The sequence below is a fragment of the Sminthopsis crassicaudata genome, chromosome 4, assembly GCF_048593235.1.
Source record: "Sminthopsis crassicaudata isolate SCR6 chromosome 4, ASM4859323v1, whole genome shotgun sequence".
NCBI lineage: Eukaryota > Metazoa > Chordata > Mammalia > Dasyuromorphia > Dasyuridae > Sminthopsis > Sminthopsis crassicaudata.
Window position 1 is genome coordinate 306,494,737 of NC_133620.1, and position 18,947 is coordinate 306,513,683.

The 18,947-nt window shown below is 35.8% G+C and overlaps 1 protein-coding gene across 1 annotated transcript in view; it reads left to right on the forward strand.

Moving 5' to 3' along the window:
- Window positions 1–2,367: 2,367 nt before the first annotated feature.
- FBXW10B (F-box and WD repeat domain containing 10B) overlaps window positions 2,368–18,947 on the forward strand; it is a 122,910-nt gene continuing 106,330 nt past the window's right edge. The window contains exon 1 of the mRNA XM_074265038.1: window positions 2,368–3,044. Coding sequence (XP_074121139.1) covers window positions 2,540–3,044 — 505 coding nt within the window. The 5' untranslated portion in view covers window positions 2,368–2,539. The remainder of the gene's footprint in view (window positions 3,045–18,947) is intronic.

Consider the following 18,947-nt stretch of genomic DNA (forward strand, 5'->3'; position numbering starts at 1 on the left):
GCTAAGATGACAGGAATAAATAATGATGAATGTTGGAGGGGCTGTGGGAAAACTGGGACACTGATGCATTGTTGGTGGAGTTGTGAAAGAATCCAACCATTCTGGAGAGCAATCTGGAATTATGCCCAAAAAGTTATCAAAATGTGCATACCCTTTGACCCAGCCATACTACTACTAGGCTTATATCCCAAGGAAATACTAAAGAAGGGAAAGGGACCTGTATGTGCCAAAATGTTTGTGGTAGCCCTTTTCATAGTGGCTAGAAGCTGGAAGATGAATGGATGTCCATCAATTGGAGAATGGTTGGGTAAATTATGGTATATGAATGTTATGGAATATTATTGTTCTGTAAGAAATGACCAACAGGAGAAATACAGAGAGACTTGGAGAGACTTACACCAACTGATGCTAAGTGAGAGGAGCAGAACCAGAAGATCATTATACACTTCAACAATGATACTGTGTGAGGATGTATTCTGATGGAAGTGGATATCTTCAACATAGAGAGGAGCTAATCCAATTCCAATTGATCAATGATGGACAGAATCAGCTACATCCAGAAAAGGAACACTGGGAAATGAGTGTAAACTGTTATTTTTACCTTCTGAATCCAATTCTTCCTGTGCAACAAGAAATTTGGTTCTACACACATATATTGTATCTAGAATATATTGTAATATATTTAACATGTATAAGACTGCCTGTCTTCTGGGGGAGGGGGTTGGGGGAAGAAGGGAAAAAAATCTGAACAGAAGTAAGTGTAAGGGATAATGTTATAAAAAATTACCCATGCATATGTACTGTCAAAAAAAAAGTTATAATTATAAAATAAAATAAAAATTAAATTAAATTAAATTTTAAAAAAAGAAAGAATTCATTGTATTCATCCTGTTAGTCATTTCTTACAGAACAATAATATTCCATAACATTCATATACCATAATTTATTCAACCATTCTCCATTTGATGGACATTCATTCATTTTCCAGTTTCTAGCCACTACAAAAAGGGCTGCCACAAACATTTTGGCATATACAGGTCCCTTTCAGCTCTTTAGTATTTCTTTAGTATTTTGTAATATCTTGTGTTCCAAATTTTTCTTCCTCCCTCCATTACTTCTTTCCTCCCCAAGACAGCAAGCAATCTGATATAGGTTATACATGTGCAAACCTTTCAAACATATTCCATCAGAGCAAAGAGGGCAAAAACCATGAGAAAGAAAAAGCAAACAAACAAATAAAATAGATGAAAAGACTATACTTCAATTCACATTCAGTATCCATAGTTTCTGGAAATGGATGACATTTTCCATCCCAAGTTCCAATAGGAATTGTCTTGGATCATCACCACATTTGTGAAAAGAGGTAAGTCTATCACAATTGATAATTCCATAATCTTACTCTTACTGTGTAGACTGTTCTCTTGGTTTGCTCACTTCACTCTGCATCAGTTCATATTAAGTCTTTCCAGGCTTTTTTGAAATCAGCCTGCTCATCATTTCTTTAGAACAAAAATATTCAGTTACATTCATATACCATAACTTATTTAATCATCCCCAAATGATGGACATCTACTCAATTTCCAATTTCTTGCCACTACAAAAAGAGTTGCTATAAACATTTTTGTACATATGGGTCCTTTCCCCCCTTTTATGATCTCTTTGGAATCCATCATGGTTAGATCATTTCACATCTCCACTATCGATGCATTGGTGTCCCAGTTTTCTCTCATTCCCTCCAACATGTATCATTACCTTTTCCTGTTATCTTAGCTAATCTGAGAGGTATGAAGTCTTAATTTACATTTCTCTAATAATTATTTAGAGCATATTTTCATATGATTATAAATGGTTTTGATTTCATCTGAAAATAGTCCTTTGATCATTTATCAATTGCCTTCCTTTTAATGATAAAAGGGAAGGAATTGGTCTCTGACCAATGTATATCTCTTGAGAAGTTGAGATAAAATACGACAAAGTATAAACTGAGATTGATAGGACTTAAATGATTTTAAATAACATTAATTCTGAGGTTGCCAATTTAAGAAAAAAAGTCCTAAGCCTGCCTAAGATACAAATCCTCTTTAGGCATGTTTTGAGCAATTATCATGAGTAAATGACATAAGATTGATAGCAAGCTCTCTCCTTGCAGTATAGCTTTTGACATCCTAATACAAAAAGTTCAAATAGGAGAATATATATATGCATTTGACCTCATTTGAAAATAGGTGAATATTATTTGCCTTGTGTCAATGGCCAAGATATCTTCAAACTTTCCTGCTTATAACAGTACTTACAGCAGCAAAAACGGTTTTTACTAGTTCTAGAAGGTTTACGGTAAAGCCAAGTCTCCTAGGAGTTCGATACAATAAAGACTTCTGTAAGCAGCGCCCGATCTGAGAGATCTGTCTTCAGTTTCTCCTAGTCTATTTTTCTGGGGTGGGTTTAGAACGGGAAAGAAAAAAAAAAAATCGATTAAGAACATTCATCATGTAATATTACTGAACCAGAAAGAATAAAATGAAAGTACCCGAAGCAAGTCATGGAGAAACTGGAATTTAGGCTTGACTTTGCCCCAGATTTACGATGTGAGCAGAAAGCCGATTATCTCCCGGTGTGTCAAAAGTGTGAAACATGTACTTTGTCTTGGAAAATCTTCTCCACCAAGGAGTGGTTTCCTAGGATTAACGAGAAGTCCCAGAAGAAGTTTCTCACTGGGATCCTGAAGCGGCTGAAGAATTTGGAATTACTGGACTATTTCGAGAAATTACTCAGAACATCTCTGGGGAAGGATTTGACCTATTTCAGATGCCACGCCATTGTCAACCGGAAAGCTGATAATAAGATAACGTGCTCCTTTGTAAAGAAAATGGATGAAAAGGTGAAAGAGGCGATGCTGGACATTCTGCGATGGTTTGGAAACAGTTCCTACCGAACAAAAGTCAGCTACACCCTGGCACTGCTACAGCTGTGCGACAGCCGGTTGCTGTTCCTTGCTGCCAGCATGATCCGTGTTCTCATTTTGGGGCTGCAGAGGACAGGCGAAGGTAAACAAACTAGGGAAAAGCGCAGGAGCTGAAGTAGGGAGTCAGAGGGCTATCTTGGGATTCAGAAAAAAAGCGCCAGGGCAAAGGAGGACTTCTCTGAAAGGCTTAATGGTTTTTCTGTTCTCCTCCACCTGGTGATCCAGAGAGTAGAAAGCTAGGGCTATTACCATCCTTCTCCACCCTTCTCTTGGAGAAACAAAAAGTTTCCTTTTGCCTAAAACCCTGCAGTTATAAAACAATGTCATATACATTTCCTTTGATCCCCACCACAGAACTTTGAGGGAGACAATGCAAATTTCACATACTATTTGACGAATAAGGAAACAGAAGCTTAGAAAGGAATTGAGTTTCCCAGATTCACATAATGTCAGAAGCAGGATATGAAACTAAGTCTCCAGAAGCCTTAGCATTGTTACCTTGCATTAATTACCTCCCAAGAGTTGTGAAGAGCAGATAAGATAAATTAGGCAATCAACAGGCATTTATTAAGTGCCTATCATGTCAAGACCTGAATATACAAAGACAAAAATGAAACAATCTTTGCCCTCAAGAAATTTACATTCTATCAGATGAATGAAAATATTTTGTAATATATATGTAAGATAATAATTACATATTATATACTATTATATTACATTTCATAATACATATATATGTAAAATAATAATTTATATTTGTATAATACTTCCCTCACAACAACCCTAAAAAGTAGGTAGTCCAAGCATTATCTCCATTTGGCTTCTCAGAGAAGTGAAATGACTTGCCCAAGCACACAAAGCTGGTACCAGCACTCTTTTGATTATGCCATATATTGAAATAGTATTTTATTTTTCCAATTACATGCAAAGATAGTTTTCAGCATTCATTTGTGTAACATTTTGCATTCCAAATTTTTTTTATGATCTCCTCTTTATCTCTCTTTTTCCCCAAGACAACAAGAAATTTGATATAGGTTGTACATGTACAATCATTTTAAGCATACTTCCATATTAATCATGTTGTGAAAGAAAAATCAGAACAAAAAGGAGAAAATCACATGAAAGAAAAACAAACAAACAAAAAAAGGTTAAAACAGTATGTTCTTATCTGCACTCAGTCTCCCTAGTTCTTCCTCTGGATGCAAATGGCATTTTCCATCCCAAGTCTATTGAAATTGTCTTGGATCACTGTATTGCTGAGAAGAGCTAAGTCTGTTAATCATCACATAATCTTACTCTTACTGTATATACAATGTTCTCTTGGTTCTGCTCACTTCACTCAGCATCAATTCATGTAAGTCTTTCCAGGTTCTTCTGAAATCAGCCTGCTCATCATTTCTTATAGAACACTGATATTCCATTACATTCATGTGTCAAAACTTATTCAGCCATTCTCTATTTGATAGGATTATGCCTTATTAGTAAAGCTAAAACCTAATTTTAAAAACTACTTTGCTCAACAAGATTATATGATGATCAACTCTAATGGATGTGGCTCTCTTCAACAATGAGATGATTCAAACCAGTTCTAATTGTTCAGTAATGAAGAGAATCAGCTACACCCAAAGAGAGAAGTATGGCAAATAAGTGTGGACCATAACATAGTATTTCTACTCTTTCTCTATTGTGTGCTTGCATTTCTGTTTTCCTTCCCGGATTTTTTCTTTCTTTCTTTCTTTCCAGATCCAATTTTTCTTGTGTAGCAAGATAACTGTATAAATATGTATACATATAATGGATCCAACATATATTTTAACATATTTAACATATATTGGACTATCTGCTATCTAGGGGAAGGGGTGGGAAAATTGGGGAAAGGAAAAGGGTTTTGAAAGGGAAAAAGGGAAGAGGAAAAGTTGGAACAGAAGGTTTTGCAAGGGTCAATGTTGAAAAATTACCCATCCATATGTTTTGTAAATAAAAAGCTATAATAAAAAATAAATATTGTGATACCAAAACAAAACAAAAAACCCAATTACTTTGCTAAAGTATTACTATTACTAAACTAATTATTTACTAAATTAGTAATACTTATTATACACATTAAAACTAAAGCTAGTTACTTTAAGGAGTATTAAAACCATTCTAGTTCATGGATTTAAAGGCTGCAGAGAATTTACATTCATTGAATCAATTCCCTTATTTAGAAATAAGAAAACCAAAGCTGAGAAAGATTAAATGCCTCATGCAAAGTGACAGATAGCAAATTCCTTAGGCAGGATTTGAATATAGAGCTTTATGATTTTATGTCCAGCTTAGATTTGACTCTTTGGATCAGTCACCTCTCTTACCCCCAGTTTCTTTATCTGTTAAATTGTGAGGATAATATTTGAACTACCTACCTTCTAGGTTTGTTTCAAGGAAAGTGCTTTGATACTGTATAAATATGAGTTTTTAAATATTTATTTTATGTTCTTTAATTAACAAATATTTATTTTCTTTCTCCAACTGCTCTCTATTATTTTTAATAAAACATTAATTAAAACATTTTTGCATAGTCAAGTAAAACAAATCCTAATATCTGCCATATACAATTCATTTTTCATTTTGAATTCATTCCCTCTGTGCCACGAAGTGGTTAGTTAGTATTCTTTATTATTGAGAATCATGAGTGCAGCGATCAAAGTTATTTAGTCTTTCAAAGCTGTTTTTTTTTATAATTTGTTATATAAATTGTTCTTCTAGGTTCTTTTCACCTAGCTCTATATTAGTTCATAAATATCTTTCCTGATTTTCTGAAACCATTTACTATTTCTTCTGATGTAACTTTCTTCTGGTTCTTTAACATTTATATAACAAAATTTGTTATTCCTCAGTTGACGGATATCTCTTTAATTTCTAGTATTTTGTAATTATAAAAAGAGGTTCTATAAATGTTTTGTACATAAAGACCCATTTGCTATATTTTAAAATCTTTTTGGGATATAGGCCTTTGTGTTAAAATTTGAGTTTTGTTCTGGTCCCTCTCACCACTCTCCTTCTTTTTAAGTCAGTATGATAAGTTTTTAAAGTAGCCAGTATAAAGAGACAATAGCAGGAAATAAAATTATAAGGGGGAACCTGAAAGTCACACACAAATGATTTAAAAAATCAAAGAGCATAATTTACAAATTATATCATATATTAATCAAAATTTATATCCTGTTAGTATGTGCTGAATCAGTATAAGCCATCTAGGCATGGCTGTCAAAGTTTTTGATCCTATGATATATAAATCTCAGATAAGTTCTATAACAGTGAAACACCAAAAGGTACTGATAGTTTTGAGATGATGTGGACGTTTAGTTGAAAGTTTTTCCAACATTAAGATAATTTGGATATGTTAATAAACTAAACCCAAGATGACACAGATAATGTTCCCTCTAAAAATGATAAAAATGAGACTTCTAATAACTCCCCCACATCACATTCTTCTGTCTTCAGAGGGTTCATGCTTCCAATTCTAATCTATGCTAACGTAATAGCATAGATTTCTCCACACTGCGGTCTTTCCTTCATCGTTCTTATACTCTCTGTCCCTACACCCCATTTGCCACTTGTCTTTGTAGTTCCTGTGCCTTTTTAAAGTATGATTGTAGCCCCCATTTCCCACTGGCATGGTAGGCTTTCCCACAAAGTACCCAAAGAACCAATTCATAAATTATCAATTTAAGATAGTAGTGACAATATCTATGTCAGCATTCCAAATTGCTTTTAAGAATGGCAATTCCCAGCTACACCAACAATGATTTAATGTGTGTATCTTCCCATAGCCCCTTCAAAATTTCTTATACTTGGTGGGGAAGGGGAGGGAGCAAACAAGTGACTTGCCCAGTGTCAACATAGGTAGCAAGTGTCAAGTCTCCAAGGCTGAATTTGAATTCAGATCCACCTGACTCCAGGGCCCATGCTTTCTTACTTTCTTTCTTATTTTCCTTTTTCTGTCATCTTTGCAATTTGAGGAATATAAAGTAGAACATTCTTTAATCATTATTGAATTGCAGCATTTTGTTATTTGGTTATGGATAGCTTAGATTTAATCCTTTGAAAACTGCATATCCTTTGGCCATTTGGGGAATGGTATTTATTCTTATACATTTTGGTTTTTTAAAACTTTATCTTGGAAATAATTTATCAGAAAAAAATTATTGCAAAAATTTTAATGTAAAACAATTTCAATTATTTGAATCACAGATATTTACCTTTCCTACTTCTATTTTGCTAAAACTGTAATGCCTGAGAAACTGAGGCAACATAGAGATTAGAGAGTTTTTAATATTTTATTTAGATTTCTGAGAAGGAGAGACTGTGCCTAGGGCTGATGTCCAAAGCATCCAGCAGAGAATGGGAAATCTCAATGACATTATATCCTGGACTCCAAGCTCTAGGCTCTAAGACCTTTGTCTTAGAGGTGGAGTCCAAACTCTGGTGAGCAGAATAATCAATCTGGTTCTGACCAGTTGGGGGGTAGGACCATAAATACTTGATGACTTAGGAGGAGTTAGGAGTCAAGAAGTCTGAACTCCCCCTTGTCTTGAGTTTACACATTTACAATTTATAACTTTAGAGTAACTAGCCCTGAGTTATATCAGTCCTAATGAACCAGAGGAGAGGGGTTGCAACTAAGGGGATTGAGGCAGAACGATTTAGGGAAACTGAGGCAGGACAATTTAGGGAAACTGAGTCAGGACAATAAAAGGGAATTGTGGCACAACATTCCATACTCGCTTCTGAATATTCAAATCATTGAATGACCTTCCTCTAGATACCTGGAAGGTTTTGACCAACCCTATGTGAGGCAAATAAACCTAGAAAAATGCAAGGACTCATATGGCAAAGGCAAGACTCTCCCTGACAACCCCAGAGTTAACAGCAATACAAAGGCTCCCTGTTGCAAGCATGTCAGGTCCTCTGCAGTTGGGGCATCACCTCAGCCAGAGAATCCAGTTTGAGATGGACTCTCTGTGAGTTAGATGGTCTACAGTTATTTGTGCATTTTAACTCAGCCTCTGCTTATAGAGCAACAGGGTTTAAGACAGTCATGCTGCTCATTCAGAGGGGCAACCCACTCCAGGGGAGAAAGGCTTGGAGTAGCTCCACCTGTCTCCACCCAGAGAAACAGACGGGGTTGCTCCTAGGATACAGAAAGGAAACAGACTTCTGAGCAGAATTATCAGAGTATGCACAGTTGGACTATCAAGGCTAGCAAACCCCGAACTTTTAGAGGCCTAATATCAAACAGTAAAGCCCTTGAGAATGCTGAAATACTAATTAAGAAACTGGAGTTACAGTAGGACTGGAGAAACAGATCAGAGAGACTGCTGGTTCCAAGACAGGTGTCTGATTTCTGGTTCTTTATAAAAAAAAAAATAATAATAATCCCCAAAGCTGAGTCTACCAGGGCAATTCTAACAGATAAAGCACAACCAGCAAATCAAAGTCCAGTAAATTTAAACAAGGAGTAAAAAAGACTGCTTAAAGGACTTCCAATTCAATCTGAACTAGTAAAATAGGGGGTGGGGCAGAAGTGCCTAAAGCAAAGCCCATTCTTTCAGGCATTTTGAGAAAAATCCACCAGTTTCCCCAATTTCCTGTCTCTTCCTCTCTTTTTTTCTCATGGAAAGGATTTATCAAATAACCATCCCACATATAAATCCCAAGAGAGAATCAAAATTCCTAGGACTAGTATAGTAGGGTTTCCTAAAAATCCCTCAAACATAACAGCAATAGTTACACAATTATAACAATTTCCATCCCAAATCTTAAAACATACAGTAACAGATGACTATGTTAAACTCAGTCAGGGTTTAAGTCATTCATCAACCATTCCCAAATTCTCCCATATCAGTCCAAAGTACTCTAGGAGCAGGGACAATGGTCTTTCATTCAAAAACTGTCTCGTGCTGAGGATGGGCTTAGACTCTCAATCCAGGGAGGGGGATGGGTGTGGTGTGGCATGCTGACAATCAAAGCTGTTATTTGACCAAAATCTAGGGGAAAAAACCACAAATCTAACAAACAAAGGTAAGAACTATCTAAGATAGAAAGACTGGTCCACAAGGACTATTACAAGATTTGGGGAGGCCAAAATAGATTGGCCAGCAGCTTCCTATGTAAGAAGACATGCTTGTCTCACAGGTGAAACCTAACTGCTGTTTTATTTATTTCCACTGTAGCTGCTATCAGCTACAGTCCCAATAAATAAAACAGCAGTTAGATTTCACAATGTCCTCTCATTATTTTTTTAAATTAATTTTATAATTATAACATTTTTTGACAGTACATATGCATAGGTAATTTTTTACAACATTATCCCTCGTACTCCCTTCTGTTCCGAATTTTTCCCCTCCTTCCCTCCACCCCCTCCCCTAGATGGCAGGCATTCCCATACATATTAAATATCTTATAGTATATCCTAGGTACAATATATATGTGCAGAACAGAATTTTGTTGGTGGTGGTGGTGCAAAGGAAGAATTGTATTCGGAAGGTAAAAATAATCTGAGAAGAAAAACAAAACAAAAAAATGCTCACAGTTTACACTCATTTCCCAGTGCTTCTTTTCTGGGTGTAGCTGATTCTGTCCATCATTGATCAATTGGAATTAGATTAGCTCTTCTCTATGTTGAAGATATCCACTTCCATCAGAATACATCCTCATACAGTATCATTATTGAAGTGTATAATGATCTCCGAGTTCTGCTGATTTCACTCAGCATCAATTGATGTCTCTCCAAGCCTCTCTATATTCATCCCGGTGGTCATTTCTTAGAGAGCAATAATATTCCATAACATTCATATACCACAATTTACCCAACCATTCTCTAATTGATGGACATACATTCATTTGCCACTTTCTAGCCACTACAAAAAGGGCTGCCACAAACATTTTGGCCTTTCCCTTCTTTAGTATCTCTTTGGGATATAAGCCCAGTAGTAGCACTGCTGGATCAAAGAGTATGCACAGTTGGATAACTTTTGGGGCATAATTCCAGATTGCTCTCCAGAATGGTTGGATTCTTCACAGTTCCACCTGCAATATATCAATGCCCCAATTTTCCCATATCCCCTCCAACATTCACCATTATTTGTTCCAGTCATCTTAGCCAATCTGACAAGTGTATAGTGGTATCTCAGAGTTGTCTTAATTTGCATTTCTCTGATCAACAGTGATTTGGAACACTCTTTCATATGAATGGAAATAGTTTCAATTTCATCATATGAAAATTGTCTGTTCATATCCTTTGACCATTTATCAATTCAAGAATGGCTTGATTTCTTACAAATTAGAGTCAATTCTCTGTATATTTTGGAAATGAGGCCTTTATCAGAACCTTTAATTGTAAAAATATTTTCCCAATTTGTTACTTCCCTTCTAATCTTGTTTGCGTTAGTTTTGTTTGTACAAAAGCTTTTTAATTTGATGTAATCAAAATTTTCTATTTTGTGATCAATAATGATCTCTAGTTCTCCTTTGGTCACAAATTCCTTCTTCCTCCACAAGTCTGAGAGGTAAACTATCCTATGTTCTTCTAATTTATTTATGATCTGATTTTTTATGCCTAAATCATGGACCCATTTTGATCTTATCTTAGTATGTGGTGTTAAGTTTGGGTCCATGCCTAGTTTCTGCCATACTAATTTCCAGTTTTCCCAGCAGTTTTTGTCAAATGATGAATTTTTATCCCAAAATTTGGGATCTTTGGGTTTGTCAAACATTAGATTGCTATTTTTATTCACTATCTTGCCTTGTGAACCTAACCTATTCTACTGATCAACTAGTCTATTTCTTAGCCAATACCAAATGGTTTTGGTGACTGTGCTTTATAATATAGTTCTAGATCAGGTACAGCTAGGCCACCTTCATTTGATTTTTTTTTTCATTACTTCCCTTGAAATTCTTGACCTTTTGTTTTTCCATATGAATTTTATTGTTATTTTTTCTAGGTCATTAAAATAGTTTCTTGGGAGTCTGATTGGTATAGCACTAAATAAATAGATTAGTTTGGGGAGTATTGTCATCTTAATTATATTTGCTCGGCCTATCCAAGAGCACTGAATGTCTTTCCAATTATTTAAATCTGACTTTATTTTTGTGGCAAGTGTTTTGTAATATTGCTCATATAATTCCTGACTTTCCTTTGGTAGATATATTCCCAAATATTTTATGCTATCGACAGTTATTTTGAATGGGATTTCTCTTTGTATCTCTTGCTCTTGGATTGTATTGGTAATGTATAAAATTGCTGAAGATTTATGTGGATGTATTTTGTATCCTGCAACTTTGCTAAAGTTATGAATTATTTCTCATAGCTTTTTAGCAGAATCTTTAGGGTTTGCTAAGTATACCATCATGTCATCTACAAAGAGTGATAGTTTGATTTCCTCATTACCTACTCTAATTCCTTGAATCTCTTTCATGGCTCTTATTGCTGAGGCTAGCATTTCTACTACAATATTGAATAGTAATGGTGATAGTGGGCAACCTTGTTCTACTCCTGATCTTACTGGGAGAGGTTCTAGTTTATCGCCATTACATATGATGTTTACTGACGGTTTTAAATAAATGCTCCTGATTATTTTAAGGAATAGTCCATTTATTCCTATACTCTCAAGTCTTTTTAGTAGGAATGGATGTTGGATTTTATCAAATGCTTTTTCTGCATCTATTGAGATGATCATATGTTTTTTGTTAATTTGGTTATTGATATAGTCGCTTATGCTAATAGTTTTCCTAATATTGAACCACCCCTACATTCCTGGTATAAATCCCACTTTAGTGTATTAATCTGGGGATGATTTTCTGTAGTCTTTTTGCTAATATTTTATTTAATATTTTAGCATCAATATTCATTAGGGAGATTGGTCTATAATTTTCTTTCTCTGTTTTCAGCCTACCTGGTTTAGGTATCAGTACCATGTCTGTGTCATAAAAGGAATTTGATAGGACTCCTTCCATCCCTATTTTTTCAAATAGTTTATATAGAATTGGAGTTATTTGTTCTTTAAATGTTTGATAGAATTCACATGTAAATCCATCTGGTCCTGGGGATTTTTTCTTAGGAAGTTGGTTAATAGCTTGTTCTATTTCTTTTTCTGAAATGGGACTATTTAGACTATTTACTTCTTCCTCTGTTAATCTGGGCAAGCTATATTTTTGAAGGCATTCTTCCATTTCATTTAAGTTATCGAATTTATTGGCATAAAGTTGGGCAAAGTAGCTACTAACTATTGTTCTAATTTCCTCTTCATTAATGGTGAGTTCTCCCTTTTCATTTTTAAGACTAACAATTTGCTTTTTCTCTTTCCTTTCCCACATCCTCTCCAACATTCATAGTTATCTTTTCCTGTCATCTTAGCCAATCTGACAGGTGTGTAGTGGTATCTCAGAGTTGTCTTAATTTGCATTTCTCTGATCAATAGTGATTTGGAACATTCTTTCATATGAGTGGAAATAGTTTCAATTTCATCATCTGAAAATTGTCTGTTCATATCCTTTGACCATTTATCAATTGGAGAATGGTTTGATTTCTTACAAATTAGAGTCAGTTCTCTATATATTTTGGAAATGAGGCCTTTATCAGAACCTTTAATTGTAAAAATATTTTCCCAATTTGTTACTTCCCTTCTAATCTTGTTTGCATTAGTTTTGTTTGTACAAAAGCTTTTTAATTTTATATAATGAAAATCTTCTATTTTGTGATCCATAGTGATCTCTAGTTCTCCTTTGGGCATAAATTCCTTCTTCTTCCACAAGTGGGAGAGGTAAACTAAGAGGATGGAGCTTTAAAACTCCCAAATAGCATTAACTATAAACCCAAGAGATTTTACCTCCAAATTTTACCTCCAAATCTAAATGGGATTTACAAATCCCATTAACCAAAGTTTCAGATAAATACCAAACAGGTATTTACCATAACCTTATATTTATAACAGTAAGGAATTTGTCTCAGTAAGTTTAGAACTTAGAATAATTATCTTTCATATCCAAGTAGATGTTTCATAAGTTGAACATTATACAAATCAGTTTGCTTAATACATAGAAAAATTCAGAATTGCATATTGTTCATAACAGAAACATTTTCAGAAGAACAAAGAAAAAACTATCATGTTAAGAGGCCTTTTAAATGATAGGCATAACCTCAGGATACAATCAATTAAAACTTACACAGAATATCCTAATTCCACATAAAAGAATCCAAGAAGTTCTTAAAAGTATTAATTAAACTTTTAGAAATAATCCTATCAAATTATATATCACATTTATGAGCATATTCCTTACCCAATGAAACCATTATATATCAAAAGAAACAAATATTCAGTCAATTAAGTTAAAAGCAGGCCTGTCTTTTGAAATCTGTTTACTCCTTTCAGCTGAGAACCAGGTAGCTGCAACTTTATTTAAAAAAAAAAAAAAAAAAAAAAAGCATGGAACACAGGAGAAAGGAAGGGGGGAGAGGGGAGGGAAGTCAAATAAAATCTGCACAAAAGATTTCTTCCTATTCCCCACTCAATTTTTCTCCATTCTTTCATTAAACACTTTCCTCTTTCTTTTCCTACATAACTTTTCTCTTTCCCTCAGCTCTATGCCTTAAACAATCTCCAGTAACCTTTCTAACTAGATGCTCCATTGATAAAGTAGCAGAAAGCACTAGGATGTGAGTTTAATCTTCATCTTTGAAGGCAAAATATCCTGTTTCTCCTTAGCCCACCCAACTTCTTTTCCGCATGTTACCTTTCCTTCTTTTTTTCTCCCTTCCCTCTTAATCACCTTCATTCTCTTTTCCTTCAAAACTTTTAAGATGACTTTTTAAAATGACTCCATAAAACTTACATGTCTAGCAGAACTATGATGTTAACAAATTACCCAATGTTTCAGAAAATAACATATTTTATTTAATTGGAGGCACATGACCCTTTTCAGGCAAATTAACAGAACTTCGCTTTAACAAGCAAGTTAAACTCAGGATAAACAAATCTAGCCTGCACAGGCAACAGTAAAATTATTTTAAAACTGACCAAAATGATACATTTTTGTTTTGTTTTCACTTAGATTTAAACTAATTCTCCAAAATCTTTCCCCAAGTTTCAAAGCAATTAGCATAAACTCCTATGTCCATTATCTGCCCAGCCCAGCCTAAGCCAGACTTGAATTTGAATTAGGTTAGGTTTTATTGATCTTTCCCTTAGAAATACTATTAGCTGGCTTTGAAAACTGCTTCTGCCACTCTTAAAACAGACTAGTTGTTTTTTGTTGTTGTTCTTTCACTTACAAATTAGTGCAACAAGTAAAAAGTTTAAAATCACAAGAAAAGTTTTATACTAAACACAGTTGCAACATTGAAATAACCAATTCTTAATTGTTCTGAAAACTTTAACATAGCTCTTTAACATAGAGCACAGAACACAAATCCCACATACACTACACAATTACAACATTAAACAAACCATTTAACACAAATAACCAGATAATGCCCCCAATGGTGCTCAGACCAGATAGTGCCACATAGTGTGCTATTAACACTTCCCAGAATTGAATAGCTTGTCAGCCCAACTTTTTCTGGGGACCCAGATTTGCTAGCAGTCAGATCAGATAGATAACTTACCCTGCAGGGGTTTCAAACCAAATTCTCCTTTTTGGCCAATAGGGGTGTTGGTGGTGAGTTCTTGCTGTGGCTGGAATCCATGAATCCATGGGATTCTGGAAAAAAACAGATGCCGGCTTCCCTAAAAGTCCTGGACCAGCAGGCTCAAGGCTCCCCATCAAGACCTGCTATTCTCTAATCTCTAATCCTGCTGTCATATCTTGCTGGGCCTCCAAATGTAATGCTGGAGAAATTGAGACAACATAGAGATTAGAGAGTTTTTAATATTTTATTTGTATTTCTGAGAAGGAGAGACTGTGCTGGGGACATGCTGCCTCCCAGGGCTGATGTCCAAAGCATCCAGCAGCGAATGTGAATTCTTGATGACATATATATCCTTGGCTCCAAACTCGAGGTTCTAAGACAAAGAAGGGTGGGTCCAAACTCTGCTGAGCGAGAATCTCCAGGCAGGGACATCAATCTGGTTCTGACAGGTTTGGAGGGTAGGAGCATAAATTCTAGGTGATTTAGGAGAATTAGGAGCCAGGCAGTCTGAACTCCCTTATCTTGAGTTTACACATGTACAATTTATAACTTTAGAGTAACTAGCCCTGAATTATATCAGTCCTAATGAACTGTGGGGGCAGAGGGGGAATTTGCAACTAAGGGGACTGAGGCAGAACAATTATGGGAAACTGAGGCAGAACAATTTAGGGAAACTGAGGCAGGACAATAAAAGGGAACTGTGGCACAATAAAACAAGCAAACAAACTCTCCCACCTGAGAAAGTAAGGTAAACAAAAACTTTCCCCCCCCCCCAAACAAGTATAACTAAGCAAAATAAATTCCTTCATTGGCCATGTCCAAAAAGAGTCTTAATCTGTATCCCAATTCTTTCAGTTAAGTTATAAGGTGGGTTGCATTTTTCATCTTGAGCTCTTTGGAAATGTGAATGGTAACTGTATTAATCAGAATTTCCAATCCCTTCTTTATTTTTTAAAAATAAATTTAGGAGGATTCTGGGAAGATGGCAAGAAACACTGTCTGAACACTGTGAAATTCTCCTCAAAATATGATGTGAGAAATGACTTGATAGGATTTAGGAAGGATAAAGTTAAGGGTCCATTTTATTTCGCATCTGAAGCTGTGGGTGTCCTATAGAACAGGCATACCTTACAGAAGCTAGAACAAGCCTTCTGGCTGCCAAGTGGCTCCTTTGTTTCCCTATTGGTTGGTACTACGGAATGGGAATGCATAACAGGGTCTACCTGGTTCTTACTTTCCTTTGGCATGTTCCCCTTCCAGCTGCTCCTTCCAGAGGCGAAGTTAATATTTATGATTTTATTGAGCATGAGTACTCCAGGCAAAAGTTAAGCCATGCTTAGTTTAGTTACTTAGCTAGGTAAAAGCAAGGTAAAATTGGTTGAATCTTATTTTACCTGTCTCCGCTGCTGATTGTTAACCTTGCCCTTCTTGAGTAATCCTCTATCACAAAGGCAGATAACTAACTAACATATCTCCTGCTGGCTAGAACTTTTGTTTAACGTAATCATATGGAAACTAAGAATGTGTTTTGTACCTGTCAATAATAAAAGTTACCTCAAAAAAGAATTTTGAGCAGCAGAAATAATTAAAAATCAGGATAAAGCTGCTGTCCTCCTAAGGCAACTCGGAAGGACCTCCTGGGGTGGAGGCCTGGCCTGTTGAAGTACAAATACCTCCAGAAAGATTCTGCAGAATCAACAAATAGCATCCCTGGGGAAGACAGCAGCCTCTGCTGCAGAAACTTTCACCTCATAGACTGTGGGGAGTGGGACAGCTGAGCATGGAAAATTGAAGGACCTTCTGCATTTGCTGGATACCAAGCACAGAGGTCCTGGGCAGGTTATGAACAAAGAGTATTCAGTAACAAGAGGGGCTAGACCCTACTGACTGCAAGCACTTGAAGGAGAATGGAATTTCAGTTCTAGGACAAAGTGTTAAGTTGAGGTCTCTCAGCAGAGAGAGGGGCTGAAGGGAGTGAGAACACCTTCTGTGGCTGGGGACCCTAACCATAGCTCTAGTGTGGACAGAAGTGCAAGAATTTGGGGCTCCCTAGACAGAGTTCCTTGATATCATGATCCTCTTCCAGAATGAAGGATCAACAACAACCTCTGTAACTAAATCTGGGACAACTTTACTGTCTGGAACTGGTCATTTGGAAGACCAAATGGAAGGCCTTCCTTCCATTCTTTCCTCCCTCCTTCCCTCCAATATGGATCAACAGCATACTATTTTCACTTTCTTTTTTTTTTTCCTGTTTTATTTTTCTTGTGTTTTGTCCTTTTTGTTTGGTTGTTTCTTTCCCAAAATGACTCATATAGAAAATAAAAAATGATTTTTTAAAAAGAGCGGTTATATAATAGAAAAACAATAAACATAATTATATTTAAAATATATGTAATATATGTTATATTACATATATGTTTAATATAATTCCAAAGCATATGATCATTTTAATAAATATATGTTATGGGCCAGAATTATGAACTTGAAACAAAGGATTCTTACAAGGTACTAAGACAGTGGAATTGATAGAGACAATAGTTATCTAATTTAGCATGGTTCAGTATGATTGATTTAATCCTACAAAGAGATGTTAATGGGCCAGAACTTGAAACAAAGTAATAAGTGGAATGGAGGAGACAATAGTTAAATCTAGTTTAGCACTGATTTAATCCTACAACAAATAATGGTTTCCTAATGATATAATGATTGGTGTATACTCAGTGTGGGACATAAAAGCAAGAAGCTCTTGGGGCCAGAGGGACAAGTGCTCTTGGACACTGAGACAGATTCATTCCATTGTCCACCTTTGTAGTGGCTGGAGGCTGAAGCACAAACCTTTGAAGTTGGGAAGATTCAGAAGCCAGAGAAAGCAGGTGGGAGCAGAAGCTCTTGGAACCAAGGAGAAAGATAGGCCTCCAGAAGAACTAGCTGAGCCCCAAGTGAAAGAGACAAGACTTTGAATGAGACAATAAAGGATTTGGACTTAAACTCCTGGCTGCACTTTTGGGGATTACTGAACTGAAACTAAGGCTGCTTCCAGAGACCTCCAGAAGCCCCTCAAAAAACCTGCTCTCGGAGAACATTAAATTTTAGAGAAGAATATTGCATTTTGGCATCTGAATGTGGGATAGGCACGATCCTGATTTCAGTGGAAAAGTCTCTGATCCTGATTTCAGTGGAAAAGTCTCCTTGACCCAGAAATTAGGGTGAGTACAAAAATAGACAAGGAAACTTTGTTTAAAGGCTAAAGTAGTATTTCAGATAAAATGGATGTTTAGATGTTTAGAAAACAGCCTTCTTGATGTTCCGAGTCATTATTGATCAGAGAAATGCAAATTAAGACAACTCTGAGATACCACTACACACCTTGCAGATTGGCTAGAATGACAGGGAAAGATAATGTGGAATGTTAGAGGGGATGTGGGAAAACTGGGACACTGATACATTATTGGTGTAATTGTGAATACATCCAGCCATTCTGGAAAGCAATTTGGAACTATGCTCAAAAAGCTATCAAACTGTGCATACCCTTTGACCCAGCAGTGTTACTACTAGGCTTATATCCCAAAGAGATCTTTAAAAAGGGAAAGGGACCTGTATGTGCAAGAATGTTTGTGGCAGCCTTCTTTGTGGTGTCCAGAAACTGGAAACTGAGTGGATGCCCATCAATTGGAGAATGGCTGAATAAATTGTGGTATATGAATGTTATGGAATATTATTGTTTGTAAGAAATGAGCAGCAGGATGATTTCAGAAAGGCCTGGAGAGATTTACGTGAACTGATGCTGAGTGAAATGAGCAGGACCAGAAGATCATTATATATTTCAACAGCAATATTATATGATGATCAATTCTGATGGACATGACTCTCTTCATCGATAAGATGAACCAAATCAGTTCCAATAGAGCAGTAATGAACTGAACCAGATACACCCAATGAAAGAACTCTGGGAGATGACTATGAACTACTACATAGATCTCCCAATCCCTCTATTTTTGTCTGCCTGCATTTTTTATTTCATTCACAGGCTAATTGTATAACTCTTTTTATACAGCAAAATAATTGTTTGGACATGTATACATATATTGTATTTAACTTATACTTTAACATATTTAACATTTATTGGTCAATCTGCCATCTGGGAGAAGGGGGCTGGGGGAAAGGAGGGAAAAAGTTGGAACAAGATGATTTGTAACTGTCAATGCTGAAAAATTGCCTATGCATATATCTTGTAAATAAAAATCTATAATAAAAAAAGAAAAAAATAAAATAAAATGTAAACTTCTTTTGTTGGGGTTTCCTTGGGGTCTCTGG